General features: G+C 43.2%; 4 protein-coding genes across 7 annotated transcripts; 2 read left to right on the forward strand and 2 right to left on the reverse strand.

Annotated features, from left to right (window-relative positions):
- Positions 1 to 75: 75 nt before the first annotated feature.
- LOC115763284 (trifunctional purine biosynthetic protein adenosine-3) lies at positions 76 to 12945 on the reverse strand. Its single transcript, XM_030705769.1, has 7 exons — positions 12389 to 12945; positions 6821 to 7068; positions 6108 to 6757; positions 4962 to 5187; positions 4369 to 4784; positions 2531 to 3568; positions 76 to 1524 (listed from the first exon to the last, which is right to left on the reverse strand). Exons 1-7 carry the CDS (start codon positions 12566 to 12568, stop codon positions 242 to 244), a joined length of 4041 nt encoding a protein of 1346 aa, XP_030561629.1. The 5' UTR covers positions 12569 to 12945; the 3' UTR covers positions 76 to 241.
- LOC115763286 (pupal cuticle protein) lies at positions 9992 to 10824 on the forward strand. The gene is made up of 2 exons (XM_030705771.1): positions 9992 to 10090; positions 10157 to 10824. The coding sequence occupies exons 1-2, from the start codon at positions 10073 to 10075 to the stop codon at positions 10667 to 10669; spliced, it is 531 nt and encodes a 176-aa protein (XP_030561631.1). The 5' UTR covers positions 9992 to 10072; the 3' UTR covers positions 10670 to 10824.
- A 1082-nt stretch (positions 12946 to 14027) lies between the features above and the next one.
- Positions 14028 to 16098, reverse strand: LOC115763194 (dendritic arbor reduction protein 1). Its single transcript, XM_030705655.1, has 3 exons — positions 15929 to 16098; positions 15357 to 15853; positions 14028 to 14931 (listed from the first exon to the last, which is right to left on the reverse strand). Exons 1-3 carry the CDS (start codon positions 15980 to 15982, stop codon positions 14337 to 14339), a joined length of 1146 nt encoding a protein of 381 aa, XP_030561515.1. The 5' UTR covers positions 15983 to 16098; the 3' UTR covers positions 14028 to 14336.
- Positions 16099 to 16674: 576 nt separating this feature from the next.
- LOC115763067 (mitochondrial magnesium exporter 1) lies at positions 16675 to 18617 on the forward strand. Of its 4 annotated transcripts, none has more exons than XM_030705492.1 (5): positions 16675 to 16808; positions 17165 to 17593; positions 17657 to 18086; positions 18144 to 18320; positions 18383 to 18617. In XM_030705492.1, exons 2-5 carry the CDS (start codon positions 17483 to 17485, stop codon positions 18553 to 18555), a joined length of 891 nt encoding a protein of 296 aa, XP_030561352.1. In that variant the 5' UTR covers positions 16675 to 16808; positions 17165 to 17482; the 3' UTR covers positions 18556 to 18617. The 4 variants fall into 4 exon arrangements, with proteins under 4 accessions (XP_030561352.1, XP_030561355.1, XP_030561354.1 ...); XM_030705495.1 differs by having other exon boundaries at positions 17352 to 17593; XM_030705494.1 differs by lacking the exon at positions 16675 to 16808 and adding an exon at positions 16820 to 16941 and having other exon boundaries at positions 17352 to 17593.
- Positions 18618 to 18682: the final 65 nt, after the last annotated feature.

Below are 18682 nucleotides of genomic sequence, written 5' to 3' on the forward strand. Positions count from 1 at the left end.
ATAGATGGGCAGCGAGCAGGTCGTCAATTTTTTAATATATATATATTTTTTAATTTTTTCCGATTGCTGCTTTAGGATATATTCATATAGTATGATCGGTTCTAGCAGCAAAGATTATAGGGTTAAATTTATTTATCAATATTTACATATATGTATATTATAAAATAATCATGTCATTGATATGAAGGTCTACGAATTGGAGAGCTGTCTAAAAGGTTTTGCATGGACATCTGCCCACGCTCTAGTTGGACGTGCTGACGTCTTTGGCCCCGCTGGCGGCCAGAATGGCTAAGGCGCGTGGGTATGCCCAGTGCTCGGCCTGGTGGATGCGCTGCGTGAGGCTATTGACATCGTCGCCTTTGAGTATGGGCACGGTGGCCTGGACGAGAATGCTGCCGGTGTCGACGCCCTCGTCCACGAAGTGCACGGTGCAACCGGATTCTATTTCGCCGGCCTCGAGCGCCTTGCGCTGCACATCGAGACCCGGATATTTGGGCAACAGCGATGGATGTATATTGATGAGACGTCCGCGCCAATGGCTCACAAAAGGCGCGCTCAGCACGCGCATAAACCCAGCCAGACAGACGAGATCGATGCGCGCCGCGACCAAATGACGCGTCAGTTCCGCATCGAAATCCTCACGGCTGGCAAAATCACGATGCGAGATGACCAGCGATGGTATGCCCGCCTCGGTGGCGCGTTCCAGGCCCAGCACGCCGGCCTTATTGCTGATGACCAGCGCAATCTCGGCATGCAACGCCTGGGCGGAGTCGCGCGACGCATCGATGAGCGCCTGCAGATTGCTGCCCGTGCCGGAGATGAGGACTGCGACGCGGCGGCGTGGCTGCGTCAACAGCTTTAGGCTACGCGCCAGAGATAATTCGAAGTTCTTGACCACAACCTGCGGCTTCTTGGGATCGCTGCGTGCGATGACCTCGCCTACGACCACAGCGCGTTGCGTGTAGCGCAGCTGCTGCATAACGGCTTTTACCTGCTCCGCGCTGACCACCAGGATGAGACCTAGGCCGCAGTTATATGTACGCTGCAGCTCGAGCGGCGCGATGTTCCCAGCCGCGGACAGCCAAGCAAAGATCGGCGGCAATGGGTACTTGTTGGCATCGAGACGCACCGCCAGATCCTTGCGCAGCACGCGCGGTATATTCTCGAGCAGACCGCCGCCGGTGATGTGGGCCAGCGCCTTGATACCATTGTCTGCCTGTGCCAGCAGCGGCGTCAGCGCCTCCACATAGATCTTGGTCGGCACCAGCAGCTCCTCTCCCAGCGTACGCCCGCTGAAGGTTGCCGGATCCGACAGGGTAAGACCCGCTCGTCTGAGCACTTTGTGCACCAGGCTGAATCCGTTGCTGTGCACGCCCGACGACGGCAGCCCAATGAGCATATCACCCGGCTGTATGTCATTCAGTCGTGGCAAGATGCCGGCTCGGTCCGCTATGCCCAGCGCAAAGCCAGCCAGATCGTAGACCTGAGGCTCATATAGCAGCGATAGGGCGGCTATGTGGACATCTGAAAAGGATTAAAGTAAGGATTGGATGCGGTTCACTCGAGCACTTTACAAGAAGCATAAGTAGCTTTTACTAAATTCCAAACGCTTAAAGCAGCTCGAAGCTCCAGACGCCATTTAGATCAGATTAATAAAAAGCTTCGCCTGTTGGATATGACGAAAAAGCAGCTTGCAGATAAAGTTATTTGTATTCAAAAGCTTTCAAAGCTTTTTGAAGTTGAGGTAACATTTCATACCGATGTAAGAATTCTTCAATAACGGGATTGGTGGAGTTTTATAAACTCGATTAAGGACATATGAAACTTATTTGAAGAGTTTAACTTCTTAACTTAGAAGATGCTGTGATAGGAGAGCTTTAAAGCTAAAAAGCTGTAGAATAAGCAAAAGTTTCTATAAATTTGGAAGCTTTTAAGCTGAAAGCTGCGACATCATCTCATAATTTAAGCAGATATGATTGGGCTAAGGGTTGAGCTCACTCGGAGGTCCATTAAGTTGCATAATGGCGAGGAAGGAGGGAGGGAGTTAGGTTTATAGGTTGTCTCAGGAGATTTTACGATAGTCCAAACGCCTCTTTGTCTCGAGGAAAGGTTGGCCGAGAAAGTGAATCTATTTCCTCGCAGAGAAGGTCTCTCTATATTCCTTTCATTACACAGAAGCCATGGTAAGGAGCCTCATTAAGAGTCCTTTCAACATCCTGTTCGCGTGGTTTTAGTTTGGGAATTCGGGATGTCTTGCAAGGTTTTGTCTTTTGAGTAGAGTATATTTCAGGTTTAATTCTCAGTTCTCAGATGGATAATTTCCAGGGTGCTTCTGCAGATATTCCTTGATGAACTCGTTGACGTTGGCGATTGAGATTGGCATTGGCTTGGAATTTGATTTTCGGTAAAGTGACAAACAGAGACATGGCCCTAATACAAACTGTCAGTTAACACTGGCATAAAGGGATTTCCTTTCAATATCAATATCTCTCCAGCTGAATGCCTGAATGATATTTTCTCTTGGACTTACCCATCAAGGTGCTGCTTGCCTGCCTTGCGCCGTCTTGCACTCCGGCAGCCACCTCGGCGGCCGATAGCGCCTGCCATTTGCCACAGGCGTAGTAGCTGGAGAAGCTGAATGGCTGGGCGCCATTGCAGAGTATGTCGTTGACGCACATGGCCACCAGATCGATGCCAACCGTGTCGTGACGTCCAGTTTGCTGGGCGACCTTCAGCTTGGTGCCGACGCCGTCTGTGCCCAGGACGAGTATGGGATCCGCGTAGTGGGCGGGCAGGCGTGTCAGGCGCCGTCCGGTATCATTCTCGAAGCAATCCTTATTCGCAGCGGTTAGGGCTTGTAGCTGTGACTCCACCAGCTCCATGGGCAACTGCTTGCTGCCCAGGCCGCCGAATGGCGCCGCCAACTGCAGCAGCTGCTCCTTAAAGTTGCGCACTTGGACTCGTGGGCTGTTCTCCTTGCGTGACTGCAGTACGCCCAGAACCTTAGCGTCGGGCAACACGGTATGCCACAGCTGACTGGCCTTGGGCAGCACGAGCAGCATGCCAATGCCACAGTTGTGCCGCTCGAGCAACGCCTGCGCGCTCAGCTGCAGCTGGCCTGCCAGCCAGCCAAAGATCTTGGGCACGGGCACCGCACCGAAGTCCAGCCTCACCTCGAAGCTATCGGGCAGCAGGCGCTCCACGTCGTGCAGCAGTCCGTGTGTTACGTGTGCCACGCCCTTAATCTCACCCGCCTGCAGATGTGGCAGCAGCTGTTGCACATAGAGGCGCGTGGGCGTGCCCAGCACCTGAGCCAGGCTGAGTCCATGATCACCGCCGACGGGCGAGCGCTCCTTGAGATTCACGCCAGCAGCGGCCAATTGGGTTAGCAGCTCATTGAAGCCCGCACAATGCAGTCCGGAGGAAGGCAGACCGACAAGCAAATCGCCAGTCTGATACGTGTCAAAGCGCGGCAACACCTGCGACTGCTCCACCAGACCCACACAATAGCCAGCCATATCGTACTGACCGCGCGCATAAAGCGAGGGCATCTCCGCAGTTTCACCACCTGCAAGCGTAGGGAGAGGTATGGAAGATGAGTATTAAATATGAGCACAAACATGTCGATTTATTTGATGAGTCTAAAGTCATGATTGCATCATAAATATAAGATAATCAGAGTACAAAAAAAAGGAGAGATTCTTTTATCTATTATCGGAAAATGATCAACTGATCGAGAAATTAAATTAAATAATCCCAGTTTATAATTTAAAAAAATGAAATAATCTAAAACGAATTGCGATCTTTCTCCTTCCATATCGAGAGGTATATGCCAGCTGATCCATTTTCCCAGATGTTAAATCTACATAAGCCTTTTAATCAAGGATCTTACTTGCATATAAGGATCTAAGTGTCTTTAACTTATGATCAATCTGCGATCAGTAGCTCTTCTAAAGTCATCTATAAATGCTTCACCTCTTTTTTATGATCGATAGCCCAGTCTACTTGTAAAGTTCAATCTGTAATTAGACTCTATCTATATTGGTAGATATACAGATATAACAACTGATCCTTAATTTGGAAGTGCTGACGTGAGCTTTCGACGCAAAATCTTTCAATAATAAAAGGAAATTCAATTACTAAAGCGAAGACTTCGTTTTGACAGTTGCCTTCTTAATTCTTCCATTAGAAACAGATCGCATTTAACTCGAGTTAGAAATGAATTCTTACTTTCTTAGATTTTAAAGTTGAATCGACTGTGATCGCATTTGATTTCAGTCAAAAATTACTTCCTTCTCTCCTTAACTAGCCCTGCTGAGCACTTGGCTCAGAACCCACAAATGGTTCTTCCGATCAATTAAGTCTCACCTAGTAGAGCGCATCGCCCATCCCGACAGGCATCGGCCATGCCCTTGACGAGTTGCGCGGCCAGGGGCACCTGCAGCTTGCCGCAGGCAATGTAGTCCAGAAATGCGACCGGCTCGGCGCCCAGCTCCAGCAGCTCATTGCAGCACATGGCAACCAGATCGTAGCCAATGTGATCGTAGAGTTCGTTCTGCAGAGCCAACTGTATTTTGGCGCCCACGCCCTGAATGGCCTCGGCAATAACCGGGTGCTTGTAGTTGAGATCCTTGACGCGAAACAGCCCACCAAAGCCGCCCAGGCCGCCCATGACACCAGGTCTCTGAGTGCCACGCGACAGTGGCTTGATGCGTTGGACCAAGGCGTCGCCCGCATCGATGTCCACGCCGCTGTCCTTGTAGCTGAGCGGCGCAGCCGACGTCCTAGATAGACAGTTAAGAAGGAAAAGGAATTAGAAGGAGGAAAAATGTAGAAAAGAAAATAAATAGGCAAATGCAACTGATGTTAGCTTTATTCCCGCACAGCTTGGCACGGCAACCTCTTAAAAATATAGTTCCGACTATGTTCAAATTCTGGCTTAACTGAGTCGTAAAATTTACATTTTGAATGCCTTCTGTGCAATATCCGTGCGATATTGTGCTCCATCCCCAGCAAAACTGATGCTCGCCGCCAATTTGGTGGCCTGGGCAGCGGCCAGCCTCAGACTGGCGTCCAGGGCAACGGCGATGAGCACGCGTCCACCATTTGTGACTGGCTGCTTCTGGGCATTCACGGCCAGGCCACTGTGGAAGATCAGTTGGGTCTCTGTGTTCTCTTCGGGCAGACCTGCGAGTTTAGTAATATAGAGGTATTATATTATATACAAGTGTGCGATAAGTTAACAATAAGTTAATATATAATATATAATATGACCTTCAGTTCGGGATTTAACAAAATGTGCTCGAAAGATATTCTGGGTTCTTGTCCCAGGCTTAACATTTGTTTTGATAGTTTATTATTATATTCCTTATTACTTATATCATATTTTTTATTTTATATTATAATATATTTTTTAGTACTATCAACAAAAGCTGAATTCAGTTCGTTTCGAACTCGAAATTCCAATATCTTTTTCAATATGAACCGAACGTTTAACCTAATTATGTGTCAATAGAAAGCCGAACTGAAACCCGAACGAGATCATTTCGATACGCCGACGAGTTAATACCCTGATAGACATTTGCCTTACGGTGTTGCAAATATGTCAGAATATTGAAGCTCGTACATGCTAAGATTGATGAAAGATATCATGAAAAAGAGTACTTTGACAGATAAAAACTCATTTTTCGACCGATTCTTCCTATGAAGCTTTATAATATATTAAAGCAATTAGCATAATATAAATAGTTAATGCCGAGTTTTTTCAAAATATCTATCTATATATTAAAATATATATGGGTCCAATAAAATCAGATTTATATATATGACGAACCTAGCGGAACTTATAAATGCCAAGTTTGGATATATATATACTTTATGGGGTCGGAGATGTCTACTATGTGTGACACATTCCATGACAAAATTATAATACCCTTTACCAGGGTATGCAAATTGGGTTGCTTCACGAAACGAATCTAAGAGCCGGATGTTTGTTTGAGCCGTGAACTGAGTATTCGAGTTTTAAAATTAATTTAACGTCATATTGTCTGATTTTCTCGCCATATAATTGGTTGCATATTTTTGTAAGTGCAGAGTTGTATAATCACCTAATATGCGGGAACCCTTGGTGGATGTTTCCGGATAGCCAGCGCTGGCCATGATCACACCGACAGCATTCAAGCTGCTGCGCCATTGCAAGCTGATCTTGTCCAGCTTCCCGGTGCAGCAGGCCTGCATCACCTCATACAAATCGGAGTCCAGGAGCGGAAGTATTACCTGCGTCTCGGGATCACCAAAGCGACAGTTGAACTCCAGAACGCGTGGACCATCGCGCGTCAGCATGAGGCCAGCATAGAGCACGCCCTGGTAGGCGATGCGTTCCTGGCCCAAGCCCTTGACAGCACGTTCCAGCACGGCGCGCTGCACCAGCTCCAGGGCCTGCTTGCTAATCAACGGGCAGGGACAGTAGGCGCCCATGCCGCCAGTGTTAGGTCCGGTGTCGCCATCGCACAGACGCTTGTGATCCTGAGCGGGCAGCATGGCTTGAATTGTTTTGCCATCTGTGAAGGCCAGCACAGAGACTTCCTCGCCCTCGAGCAGCTCCTCCACGACCAGAGTGGAGCCCGCCTCACCGTACTTGAGCCGGCCAAGTATCTCGTCAACGGCCGCACAGGCCTCATCCTCATGGGCGGCCACCACGACGCCCTTGCCGGCCGCTAGGCCGGCGGCCTTGACCACCAGAGCGCGGTAAGGCGCACTGCAATGACAAAGAGGAAGCTTAACAATTTGTATTTAGCCGGCGACTGGGCTCGAACTTTACTTGCGTATAAACTTTTTGGCCTTGTTCACATCCGTGAAGCTCTCGTAGCGTGCCGTTGGAATGCCATGACGCAGCATGAAGTCCTTGGCCCACTTTTTGTCCGCCTCAATCTGCGCGCCCTGCTTGCCGGGGCCAAAGCAGGCAATGCCCGCCTTCTGCAGCACATCGCCCAGCCCCAGAGCCAGCGGATCTTCGGGTCCAACCACCACCAGCGAGATCAGTTTCTGCGTGCACCACTTGGCAATGGCCTGGAAAAGATTCCAAATCAACACAATTTGAAATGTAAGCAAGTCAGCGAGAATGTGTCTGACTAGCAGACACCCTAGAATATCCGTGCACTCTGACGAGGAATCCTATTCCCCCAGCTTCTTTCCATAGGAAATATTATTCTGGAATAATATTGTTAGGGCACATAGAAATATCTACATATACCAAAAATCGCATATCTTTGAGCAAGCAGATACCCTTCCTTCTTTACTTGAGAGTTTGGAAATTCCAAAAGACAATAAACAAGATATTTTATTCATTTTCTAAGAACACCGAAACACTTCGCCTGCTGTCGCACAATTCTTCCAAAATTTCGTTGCATTTTTTGATTGCTTATAAAAATATCTTCTATAAAAAATATATAAATACAAAAACTCAATAAATTTAAGAATATAATATAAATTATTGTGTATATTTTTAAAATTTACCAAAAAAAAAAAAAAAGATTTGAGTCATGCTCAGACAACAAAATATTTATCGAAGATCTTTCGGCTGCCTTGGCATTTATTTGCAGCCCAACTTTATGATACCCATTGTGGCTACTTTTCTGCTTGCAGACGGTACAGGGTATGACAATTTAATATGTTAATTTCATAATTCAGGGCAAGCCCAGAATAACTAAAGCCAATAAATTGTAGCCGGTTCCGACGACAACAATTTGTCGCCACGAAAAATTCCTTCCTAATTGTTTTGCCATTAAACTGGGTGCATTGTCTCATTGGTGAATGTCGTTATAGCCAAAAAAAATTAATAATAACAACAACAAAGATTAACTGACTCAGTTAAGAGCTATGCCTGATGGAGTAACCAGATCGTAAAATCCGGGCCCTGCTCGTCCGGTTTCGGAGCGTGACTGATGCGCTGCGTCTTAGTCTGAGTTCTAATCGATTTGGCGCCAATCTCAAATTGGATTTACCCGCACCGAACGCAAAGTGCAACTGCGTTCCAGACCATTTAACACGTTAGCACACCGCACAGCATTTCCCCTCAACCTCCGGCCTCCCACAAAAGTTCAAGAACGTTCAAATCTTGGTGTCGGGCTCCAAGTCAGCTGCTAAAATGTGACGTTTTCGCATAGCCATTTGGTAGTTCCATTTATGGCAATCCGGCCAAGGTTTCCATTTCCCAAACAGCGAGAAGAAATAGTCTTGCGACAAGCTGAGTCTCGGAATTTCTGACCACTTTCCAAATTTGGCCAAGGACAGCTTTTTTTTTTTTTTTGTTTTTTGTTATTCTGTACCTGCACATGATTTACTATATTGCATGCCATATGCAAATGAGCTCCGGGCTAGAACACAAAGCTCGGGCTTTTGCCGAAAATTTGTTGCCAGAAATGTGATAGATTAGTTACGCTTTGTTGGCTCGGCTTGTGAATAGGAATGGAAACAGCTGTAAGAATCGAGCTAAGGGAAGTACGAGTTCTGAAATATAGAAGCTTCTTATGAAAGAAACTAGAGATTATGTTTTTAATGGAACTCTGGATCTAACGATTTCTTGGTCATATGATGGGTAACAATAAGAATTTAATATATGTATATAATATTATTCTATACTATGTTCCCATTATTATACGCACCCTTTCACTCTCTCTTTCCTTTTTCCCTCCTTCTCTCTCCCTCTCTCTCTATCTCTCCCTGCCTTTCTTACTTTTGCTTTTTTATTTTGGTGTGCCACGCTCTCTCACCTTCTCTCTCTCGCTCTCTCTCTCTCTCTCTCTGTCTATTTGAATCTCTTCCAATCTCTCGCTATAAGTCCCTCATTTTTCCCTCTCTTATAGACGCTTCCTTCTTCGTTACTCGCTGTCGTTTATTGTGCTCCCTCTTAGTTTCGTTCTCTGTCTGACTTTTTACTATTCCACTCACTCTCTCATTTCTTAACAGCGCCTTTCTATGCAATATTCAAAACTTTAGTTAAACCTTTAAATATACATATGTACATTTTCTATTTTCGCATTTGGCTATACGTAAAATGCTTTTATTATCAAACTAATAAGATAACGTTTGATAATTGTTGTATGGAAATTTTTTATGTATAATATGAAATACACATTGTGTCTTTTTTTTTTTGGATTTGAGTGCAGAGTATCATCCTGTCATGCACCCTCAACTAAAAAACACTTGTTTTAGCCAAAACTGTGCAAACACATTTTAATTAATGAAGCAAACCATTTAAGGCCAGAAATCATTTAAAATGTTGCTAAAATAACATATTGACAACACTTAATAATAGAATAATCAAGTTAAATGATAAAATGATCTCAAAATATGTTTGGCAAAAGGAAACAGGTTAAAATCTAAAACTGAATGCAATTCGCAAGCGAGCCCCGTTTAAGACCCAAGCCCAACTACTTTTACGATCAGTTCAACGTTCTCTTGTATATTTGCAGTTTCCGTGCAAAAACAAAAAAAAAAAAAAATAAAAACAAGACATTATGGAATGTAAGGCAATAAATGTATTCCAAGATCAGCGACAATAATCTGAAAATATATCAAATAAATAAGTGCTACACAACCTTCGAGCAGGGCATACGAAACGGATGCCAATAAATGAATTAACCCGGCCCACAAACAATTTGGTAATAAAATAATAATTATTATTACAAAAAAAAAAAAAAAAGAAGGAGGAGGAGGAGGATGAGAATGAGACAAATAAAATCATTTAATTTATGAGAGACGCTTGAGATGAGCTGACGAGCGGCTGGAGACGGCGACGCCGACGCCGACGTCGCTGCCGCCGCCTTCGCTCTTGGAGCAGAGACAAAAATGCCAAAAAATAAAAAAAACAAAAACCCAAAAAATAAAAAAAATTACCGCGAGCGGATTGGATATAAAAACGAAAGCATGCCAAAAGCAGCCAAACAGTCGTTGATTTAAAGCGCTAGAACGAACAACCGCGACGTGATTCGAGATTTTCCCTCCCCAGAAAAAAAAAACAAAAAACAAAATTAATATACATAAATAATTTAAAAAATTATTATACGCAAAAATGCTGTTTAATCTGCTTGTAAGATTGCCAAACTCAGCCCAGTTGCATTTACTTTTAAACTAATCAGCCGTGCCAATCTTGTAGATCCAACTCTTGTGCGCGGCGGCTGTGATCCAGGCCAGCGTCTATATACCCGACTCGGATCGCAATACGCGCACCTTGCAGAATGAGCTGGACGTGGCACCGGATGGCAGCTATCGGTATGCCTATGAAACGTCCAATGGCATTGCCGGCAAACAGTCCGGCCTGGGCGGCATTGCCGTGCAGGGCGGCTCCAGTTACACTTCACCGGAGGGCACGCCCATCAGCATTAGCTATGTGGCCGATGAGAAGGGCTATTATCCCGTCGGCGATCATATACCCAAGGTACCGGATTATATACGGCGCGCACTGGAGTACATACGCAAACATCCCTACCAGGTGAAGGATTACTATACGGGCGAAATTAAGACTGTTGCCCACGATGCGGAGGCCTTCAAGGTATACGAGCGCAACATTCAGGAGCCCACCACGCCGCGCACCCGGCCCAGCACCACGCCCAAGGTGGTGCATCTGACGCATGCGCCCACAACTCAGCTGGCGGGCAGACGACGCTAATGTGGGCAGCTTTGGCGCCGGAACGAGGGGGCGGGCCCGGGGCCCGGGGCCCGACAGGGAAAATGGCAACTTGTAGAGAAGCCAAACACAAACACAAACTGTGAATTTGATCTAAACAATTAATTAAGCCACAATAAATAGAAGTGTTAAGCCAAGCAAAATGAGTTTATAGCAGAAATATGAAACAGCAAATGGAATTGTATATGGACGCCGGATGCCTTTGTTTTAGGCGCCAGTCGGGCAGACGCTAATGCGCCGTCGGGCCATTAATCCACCTGCTAATAGGTATAGGAATTTATGTCGGAATTGAAATCAAGCTTTCAAATAGACTGACAAATCAATATTAAATTGAAACAAGTGCAAAAACTGCAGTCGCTTGTAGGTAGCCGACTGCTTAATACCCTGTTCGCAGTAAACTAATAACTGCAAGAAAAGGCATATAAAGTGCCTTTTGGTTTAAAGAATCCTACATAATGCAGATCTTTCGATTTGTGCGGGACGATAAAATTTTTGGTTCAAATCTCCCTCCATACTTAAAAACTTCCGTGGAGCGCGCTGAGGATGAACACTCTATATATATTTATTTATTAATATAATAATGTTATATATTACTTTAATATTTACATTATTTAAATATATATACAAGCTTGTAATCTTGAGCAAAGCTCCATCTGCCGTATCAGCATAATCTCATCTTCTAGACGCTTCGCACTATTTATATTTAAATATTTTTACTAGCTGATTTAATATTGTTTGCGAATTCCAATAAGAATTCCAATAAGAATCCCAATAAAAAATTCTTTTCATGACAAAAAATAGAAAATAGTTTATTTGTTTTATATTATGTTCGATTAATTTAAATTATCCCAGACTTTAAAAAATCGTTTAAAATAAATTATCCATGTATTAAATGCATTTTTCATGCATTAATTTTTTATTAGTTTTATTATTAACAAATAAGAAAAAGAAAAAGAAATGCACTCGGATCAAATCCACAATAATTTATTTGCCAGGTAGAATAATTTTCATAGAAATTGCAATTATTCCTCAGAATTTCAGCAATCACAGCCTAGGTTTCATCAATCTGTCAATCAGTCAGTCAGTCATTCAAAATAGCAGAGCGCCACAGTAGATGATGTTTTATACTCGTAATATATATTATAAATATGATAAATTACTCAATTATAATTCAAGAGTATTTTTATATTGAACAAAATTAAAACTGCATTTAAATATTTATATTAATTTTTATTCGGCGCTTGGATTTATGACAAAGCGATGAATGTGCGCTTAAGTACCCCGTACAGCATAAGGGTTAATATTCACACACGACACGAACACACACACACACACACACACACACACACATAAACAAGCATTCAGTTAGAGATTGCAAAGATTGGACACTGCTACGGTTTTGATTGGATTCATTTACGAGCGCCGGTTAGCATTTAAACCAAATTAACCGAGTACCATAAAAAAATGTCAAAAGCAAGCCTCAAAAAGAGCAATAAAATGTTGAAAAATTCGCGGCGCAGCACAGCTGCAGCATCCACTGGCAAAAACATATTCAACACTTGACTCTGAGACAGACGGCCGGCGGCGCGCAATGTAACTTAAAGCCCGGCACGAAGGTTAAGTGAAGGACGCGCACAGTGTGGCTGTGCGTGGATTTAGTCAATTGCAGCCACAAACCTCCGCAGCGTACGCTGCACTCACCTCAAAATCCTTCGGGTCCAGTGCGTCAGCGCCAACGTTTTGGCACTTTGAGCCCAGCTGCGCAATTCCAAAGCTGCCGGGCAGCGCATAGATCTGCGCAACTTTCGGCGACTGTGTGAGCTTCCAACAGATGGCGTGCTCGCGTCCGCCGCTTCCGATGACCAACACGCTATGCGACATTCTTTTTTTTAATTATTCGCAAATACAACAATCAAAACCTGTGCACGTTTTATTCACAAAATATTATTATATTGTTTTTTGTTTTGCCGTTTGCCTCGTGCCCACGTGTTCACGTTTTCACGTTTTGTAGATTCTGTTTGGGCTTTCAGCACGCACGCACGCACACAGAGAGCGAGAGTGTGAGAGAGTGAATGAGCGTAGCTTCGTTAAAAGAGTCTTACAGTTACTTCTTCTTATACTGCTTTCGTCGTTCTTTGATTAATAAACCGTACCGCACGACGTCGCGTTTTCAACTGAAACTGGATTGCATTAAATATTTAATGTGTAGGCAAAAGTCCAAATAGTCAAGCCTAGGTAAGTCGATCCGCAGTGCCAACTGCGATGTCAGTTGGATGTGTTATTTTTTCCGCTCTCTCTCTCTCACTCTCTCTCTCTCACTTGTATTGAACGTTGCTACCTGTTGCTGATAAGAAACTGGCTGGAAAGTCGTTGGCGTTGGCCTCTCGCTCGAGTGCAGTTCGTTGATTTTGTTATTATGCTGGAAAAGCTGCGAAAAAAATAACACAAACACATCGATAACCTTTTGGGGCCTTAACCGCACATCCCCGTGTGGGGTTAAATGCATCTGCAGCTATCAGCGCAGCTTTGACGTTAATTATTAAGTTAAGTGTGTTTTTACTTGTTTTTATATTCTTGCTTTCATTTATGCATATCTGCTGATCTGTTTCCAATCAGAATAAAATCAAACAAAATGTGTAAAATTTGGAGAAACTCGAAATAAAAACACTTCAAATAATCTTCATATTAAAGCTCGTTGATGTGAATTAACTGATCGTCATGCCAAATTTATGACCTTATATCAGTTACGGAAATAAATACAGCCAGAGATCATTGTACTTGTTCCCAGAAAAATATCTCATTTCAATATTGATCATATATGTAAATATATTTTTTTATTTGTTTTGATTTCTTGAAGCCTGATATTAATACACCAATATGATAGAATTTTCAAAAACTCTTGATCTTAAAGCTGAAAGCAAAGAAAATATTCAAAAATATTATATAAAATTAGAATTTTCAAATCAAGGCGACTAATGCATTACGTGTTCTGATTTCCGCAATTGATTTAATATATGTATATATATGTATATGGGTTTTGTAGTCGTGAGTGGCGCCTTTTAAAGCTCAGTCTGAAATTGTCCTGAAATACTTAAGCATAGCTCTACAATTACTGGTCAAACTTTAAATGCGAATTTCTATTGTATTTGCTTAAATACTTTTACAAGATCCTAAGACTAAAAGTCTCCGGAGATCTATAAAAATGCTTAAGCGACAGTCTGATAAGAGTATGATCTGGACCGAAGTCTGAATACTTACTTAATCTGTAATAGGAACACTCCATTTAATATTATAAAGAAATTTTAACTGTTGGAAAACACTCGATCAAGTAACATTTGCTCGATTTGTAAAATATGTATTTTTCTTTCGGTTTTGCATTTGTTGGTTTTGTTATTATTATTAGTAGGCATTAAAAAATTGTATTTTTTTTGTTGTTGTTTGTAAAAATTTACAAGATAACTACCAAACTCCGTCATAAATTTGTTTACATAGTGATTGCTGCAGCGTTACGATGTGCCACAAACAAAATGAATAAATATAAAGCAAAAAAATTACTTAATGCAATCTCAGAATGACAATTTTGAATGCATGCGTTCAATTGGCATGGGATATTAGAAATAAAAGAATTTTTGTTGCGTCCAGGCGCCTGTTACCGACGCATCTGAAATCCAATTGTGCCATTGGGACACGGACCACGTGGCAACCGTAAGACATTATCATTATATGGATGTGCATATTGCGGCGGCGGTGGCGGCGCCTGATGCTGTTGCAGCGACGTCGTATGCAACGATTGTTGGCGCAGCAACGCCGCCGAGACGCTGCCACCGACAACTGGCGACCAACTCTGCTGAGAGTTGGGGGTTGGTGGCGCTGCTGCCGCCGCTGCAGCTGCTCCGCCTGCAACATATGGAGACATCCGTTTGTTATAGTGTGGTGGCGTTTGTTGTTGCTGCTGCTGTTGCTGCTGCTGCTGTTGCTGATGCATGGAAGGTGTCTGCTGATAATAGTAGCCCATGGCTGCTTGAGTCGGCGGCGCCTGATAGTAGTTGTTATAGTTGTTGTAGATGGGCGCTGTTTGCGACATCTTTGGTGCCGAACTGGAGCGATGCATGCCAGGTGCAGCACTAGCAACAATGCCGCTGTTGTTATTGTTGTTGTTGTTGTTAAAGTTGAAAGTTGCAGGCGACGTAGGCACTTCAGCTTGAACTGGGGTTGACAGCACCACGAGCGTTGTCGGCGAAGCACTGCGTATAATAAATAGTTTATTTTTGTTTAAATTTAGTCTAGGTTAAAACTAGCATGCGATCGTAAGAACGTTCAGGTATGCTATCAAAGGTATTAGAGGCAAGATTGTCTTAGCGAAGCATAATAAAGATCGTTCAATCTTCAGCACAAAAAGTAAATAGTTCCTATGAAACTTGAATTTTGGTCGAATTTGTTTACTATAAAAGCTATGTTATATTATGAAGGGAGGCTAGTTTTCATTTAAACAGACGGACAGAAGTTTTATCCTGTCTCCTCGCCTTCTTCAATTCGTGACTAAATTATAATATATAATAGCCACTGCATGGGTATAAAGCCAGACAACATAAACGATAAACATAAAAATCGCGTGAGCGTGTTGTGTATCTGCAATTGGTGTTGCAGTATTATATAGTAATATACTAACGGCTTGTCGTCCTCTGGATTCTTGGCGCTGCCCAGTATGCGCAGACGGGCCTGTGCATATTCCTGCTCTCGCTGCTGCAGCGTCTTGATGGGCTGCTTGGGTCGTATACCGTTTGTATCACGACGTTCCTCGGCTTGTGCGGGTCTGCGCAATATCTTTACCGTTTGGTTGCTAATGGGCGTGGCATAATTGGCCGCATCGTACTCGCTATTGGACTTGTGCAGTACCATCATAACGGGCGCTGTGCTCGATTCATCATCCAATGACGGCGCTGGCGGCGGCGGCTTCTTGGCAATCATTATTTGCTTGGGCGCCGTGGCCGTTGTGCCGCTGCCCTCCTGCAGGCTCTGTGGGCGCTGTAGCAATTTCATTTTGCTTGAGGCGACTGCTGCTTGAGGCGCAGCAACTGTTGCGGATTCAGCTGTCAAGGCGGGCTTAAACTTGCTACTGGTGTCGTCGTTGGCGGTTTGCAGTTTCGTTTGCAGCGTCATGCAAAGCTATAAGAGATTCGAGAGAGCATTTTCAACGATTTTGTTGTTGTTGTTGTTGTTGTAATGTCATTCAATACTCACGCCTGCCTCGTCAATTTCTTCCCAGTTGTCTAGCACATCGTCACCATTGGACATTGCAAAAGTTTTTTAATTTTTGGCCTGATGCGAGCACGTTGCGTGTGCGTTGCTTGTGTACAAATATATATGTATTTTTCTTTTCGCTTTTGTTGTTTTTACAAAATTTGTTGCTGCTGCTAATGTTGTTGTTGTTGTTGTTGTTGTCGTCGATGTTGTTGTTGTTGTAGCTTCACTTTCTTCTTTTGCGTCTGCTACTGCAGCTCGCACTACAACTGATACATAATTCCAGCGCACCTGTATCAGACATAAGTTCTACATATGTTTTTGCACAACTCTCTGCACAAAAGGATCGTTTTAAACAATAAAATATGCTATGCATATGCTTTGCACACGCATACGCAACAATTTCAGCCCGCTTTGCCAGCCCTGGTTTGGCACACTCGATAAATCGATAACAACGAAATTGATATTGCTGGGTCGTGTGAATGGTAAATTATTGTTGTATGATTGTATTAAAAAATCATTTTTGATTGTGTTCAATGCATATAGAGATCAATTTTCTTTGTTTTCATTAAAAGTTTAAATATTATGAATGGAAATCGCAGTGACTGGCGATTTTTCGATAAACGACTTTAAGCATAGGCGCTTTCGCAATTGTAATTTTTTTTCAAATGTCAAACAATTATGTTTCTTATTTCAGATACTTTGACATTTATTTGACCATAAGCTCATCCGCATGCTAGGAGCCATAGCCTTAAGACACCAAATTTATGATAGTTGCCGATGTATTCAAAATTGTCAATAGATATAGTTTTTAAATTATACAAATTCCCTTTCAAAAGACAATCTTCAAATTAGATTTATTTTAAAACGCCAAACAAAGGTATATTGAATTCCAAGCATATTTGAAAACTCTATCAAAATTGTATTTTTTTAAAATGTAAACAGGAGTCGGTAACAACAAGAGTTTTCCGCATCATGATTCCACTCGTCGTATTCAAATAGGTAAAAGTGAAGTAAGATGTAATTGCAATTATTTCAATTATCTGTTATCTCCACTGTTCTTCGCTATAGCTCTGTTATTTATTTTAAGAGGCAGTTATTTGGGCCGTTTATCAGCTGTTCATTCAAAGTCCAAGTTTTCAGCGCCGTTTTGTCTTTTTCTCTAAACGCCGCCAAACACAATTTTTTTTTTTTTAAAGCAAATTGCAGTAACAAATTAATTTTATGACATTTCAGAACACTGACAAATGAACAATAGGCATTTAACAGCAAAGATTAGTGCTCTCTGTTAATAACAGTTTAGCAAAATGTAATGTACATTTTTGGCTGCCCATTAAGCATATGGTTTTATTTGATAAGACCGCTTGTATTGTGCCTTTGCAATGGATGTTGAACTTGCTACAGAAATTTCCAATTTTATTAGCATAAATAGGCAACAGCTCAGCCAACTGATAACATAACCCAAGCAACCGCCATCGCACGTGCATGTAGCAATTAGTAAGCATCAAAGAGTGGCTGACGATATTCTGGGCTTGTTTACGTAAATAGTTTGTCATGGCAGCGGCAACAGCAGATCACAAAGCGAATCCTGTGAAATCGTTCATAGCTGGCGGCTTTGGAGGTATATGCAGTGTGCTCACAGGCTATCCTTTGGACACAATTAAGGTACGTTTTGAAAATGTTTATTTAATGACGAAAAACGAGTGCTCAAAATTAGTTTACTTTAAGGTGCGGCTGCAGACAATGCCATTGCCTGCAGCTGGACAGCCGCCCAAATATAAAGGCATTATCGACTGTGCTGTTAAAACCTTTAGCACTGAGGGCGTTCGAGGCTTTTATAGAGGCATTTCAGCGCCTTTGGTCGGTGTGACGCCCATCTATGCTGTGGATTTTGCCGTCTATGCGGCAGGCAAGCGTCTCTTTCAAACGGACGAACATGTTAAGCTAACATACACACAAATCTTTATTGCCGGCGTTGGTGCGGGCATTTGCTCAGCTCTGGTCACTGTGCCAACGGATCGTATTAAGGTGTTGCTGCAAACGCAACCGGTCACAGGCCCCGTTATGTATAATGGCATGCTGGATACGGCCATAAAACTGTACAGGCAGGGCGGCCTTCGTAGTCTCTTCAAAGGTACCTGCGCCTGCGTGCTGAGAGGTTAGTGCGCCATCATTTGTATTCACACATGCGTTTTATAACATTGCATTTCCGCAGATTCACCCACTGGTGTCTATTTTGTTGTCTATGAGGGCTTACAGGATTTGGCCAGACGGCGCTCGGCAACGGGACAAATATCACCGACCTCAACCATCTTTGCTGGGGGCACGGCTGGCATTGCGTTTTGGTCCCTGGCTGTGCCTTTTGATGTACTTAAAAGTCGACTACAATCTGGTCAGTTAGCCAAAGCTTATATACTTATAAACCTGGCAATTATTAACATTAGTCTTATGCAGCGCCCGAGGGTACATATACGCATGGCATACGCAGCGTTTTTCGAGAGTTGATGGCCACAGAGGGTCCCAAGGCGCTGTACCGCGGTGTTTTGCCTATACTGATACGTGCTTTTCCTTCAACCGCGGCCGTTTTTGTCGGCGTTGAGCTAGCCAATGACGTGTTGAATGCTTAGACTAAGTTGAAAGGTTGTGGGCCAAAAAGAAGCTATTTTTTTTTAGTGTTGTATAAGTTAAAATCTTATGTAATTAAATGTAAATATTTTGATAGACTACTTTTGAAATTTTATATAGGCGCCTAAT

Source organism: Drosophila novamexicana, unplaced genomic scaffold (genome assembly GCF_003285875.2).
Source record: "Drosophila novamexicana strain 15010-1031.04,08,12 unplaced genomic scaffold, DnovRS2.1 tig00000689-arrow-pilon, whole genome shotgun sequence".
NCBI classification, from domain to species: Eukaryota; Metazoa; Arthropoda; class Insecta; order Diptera; family Drosophilidae; genus Drosophila; species Drosophila novamexicana.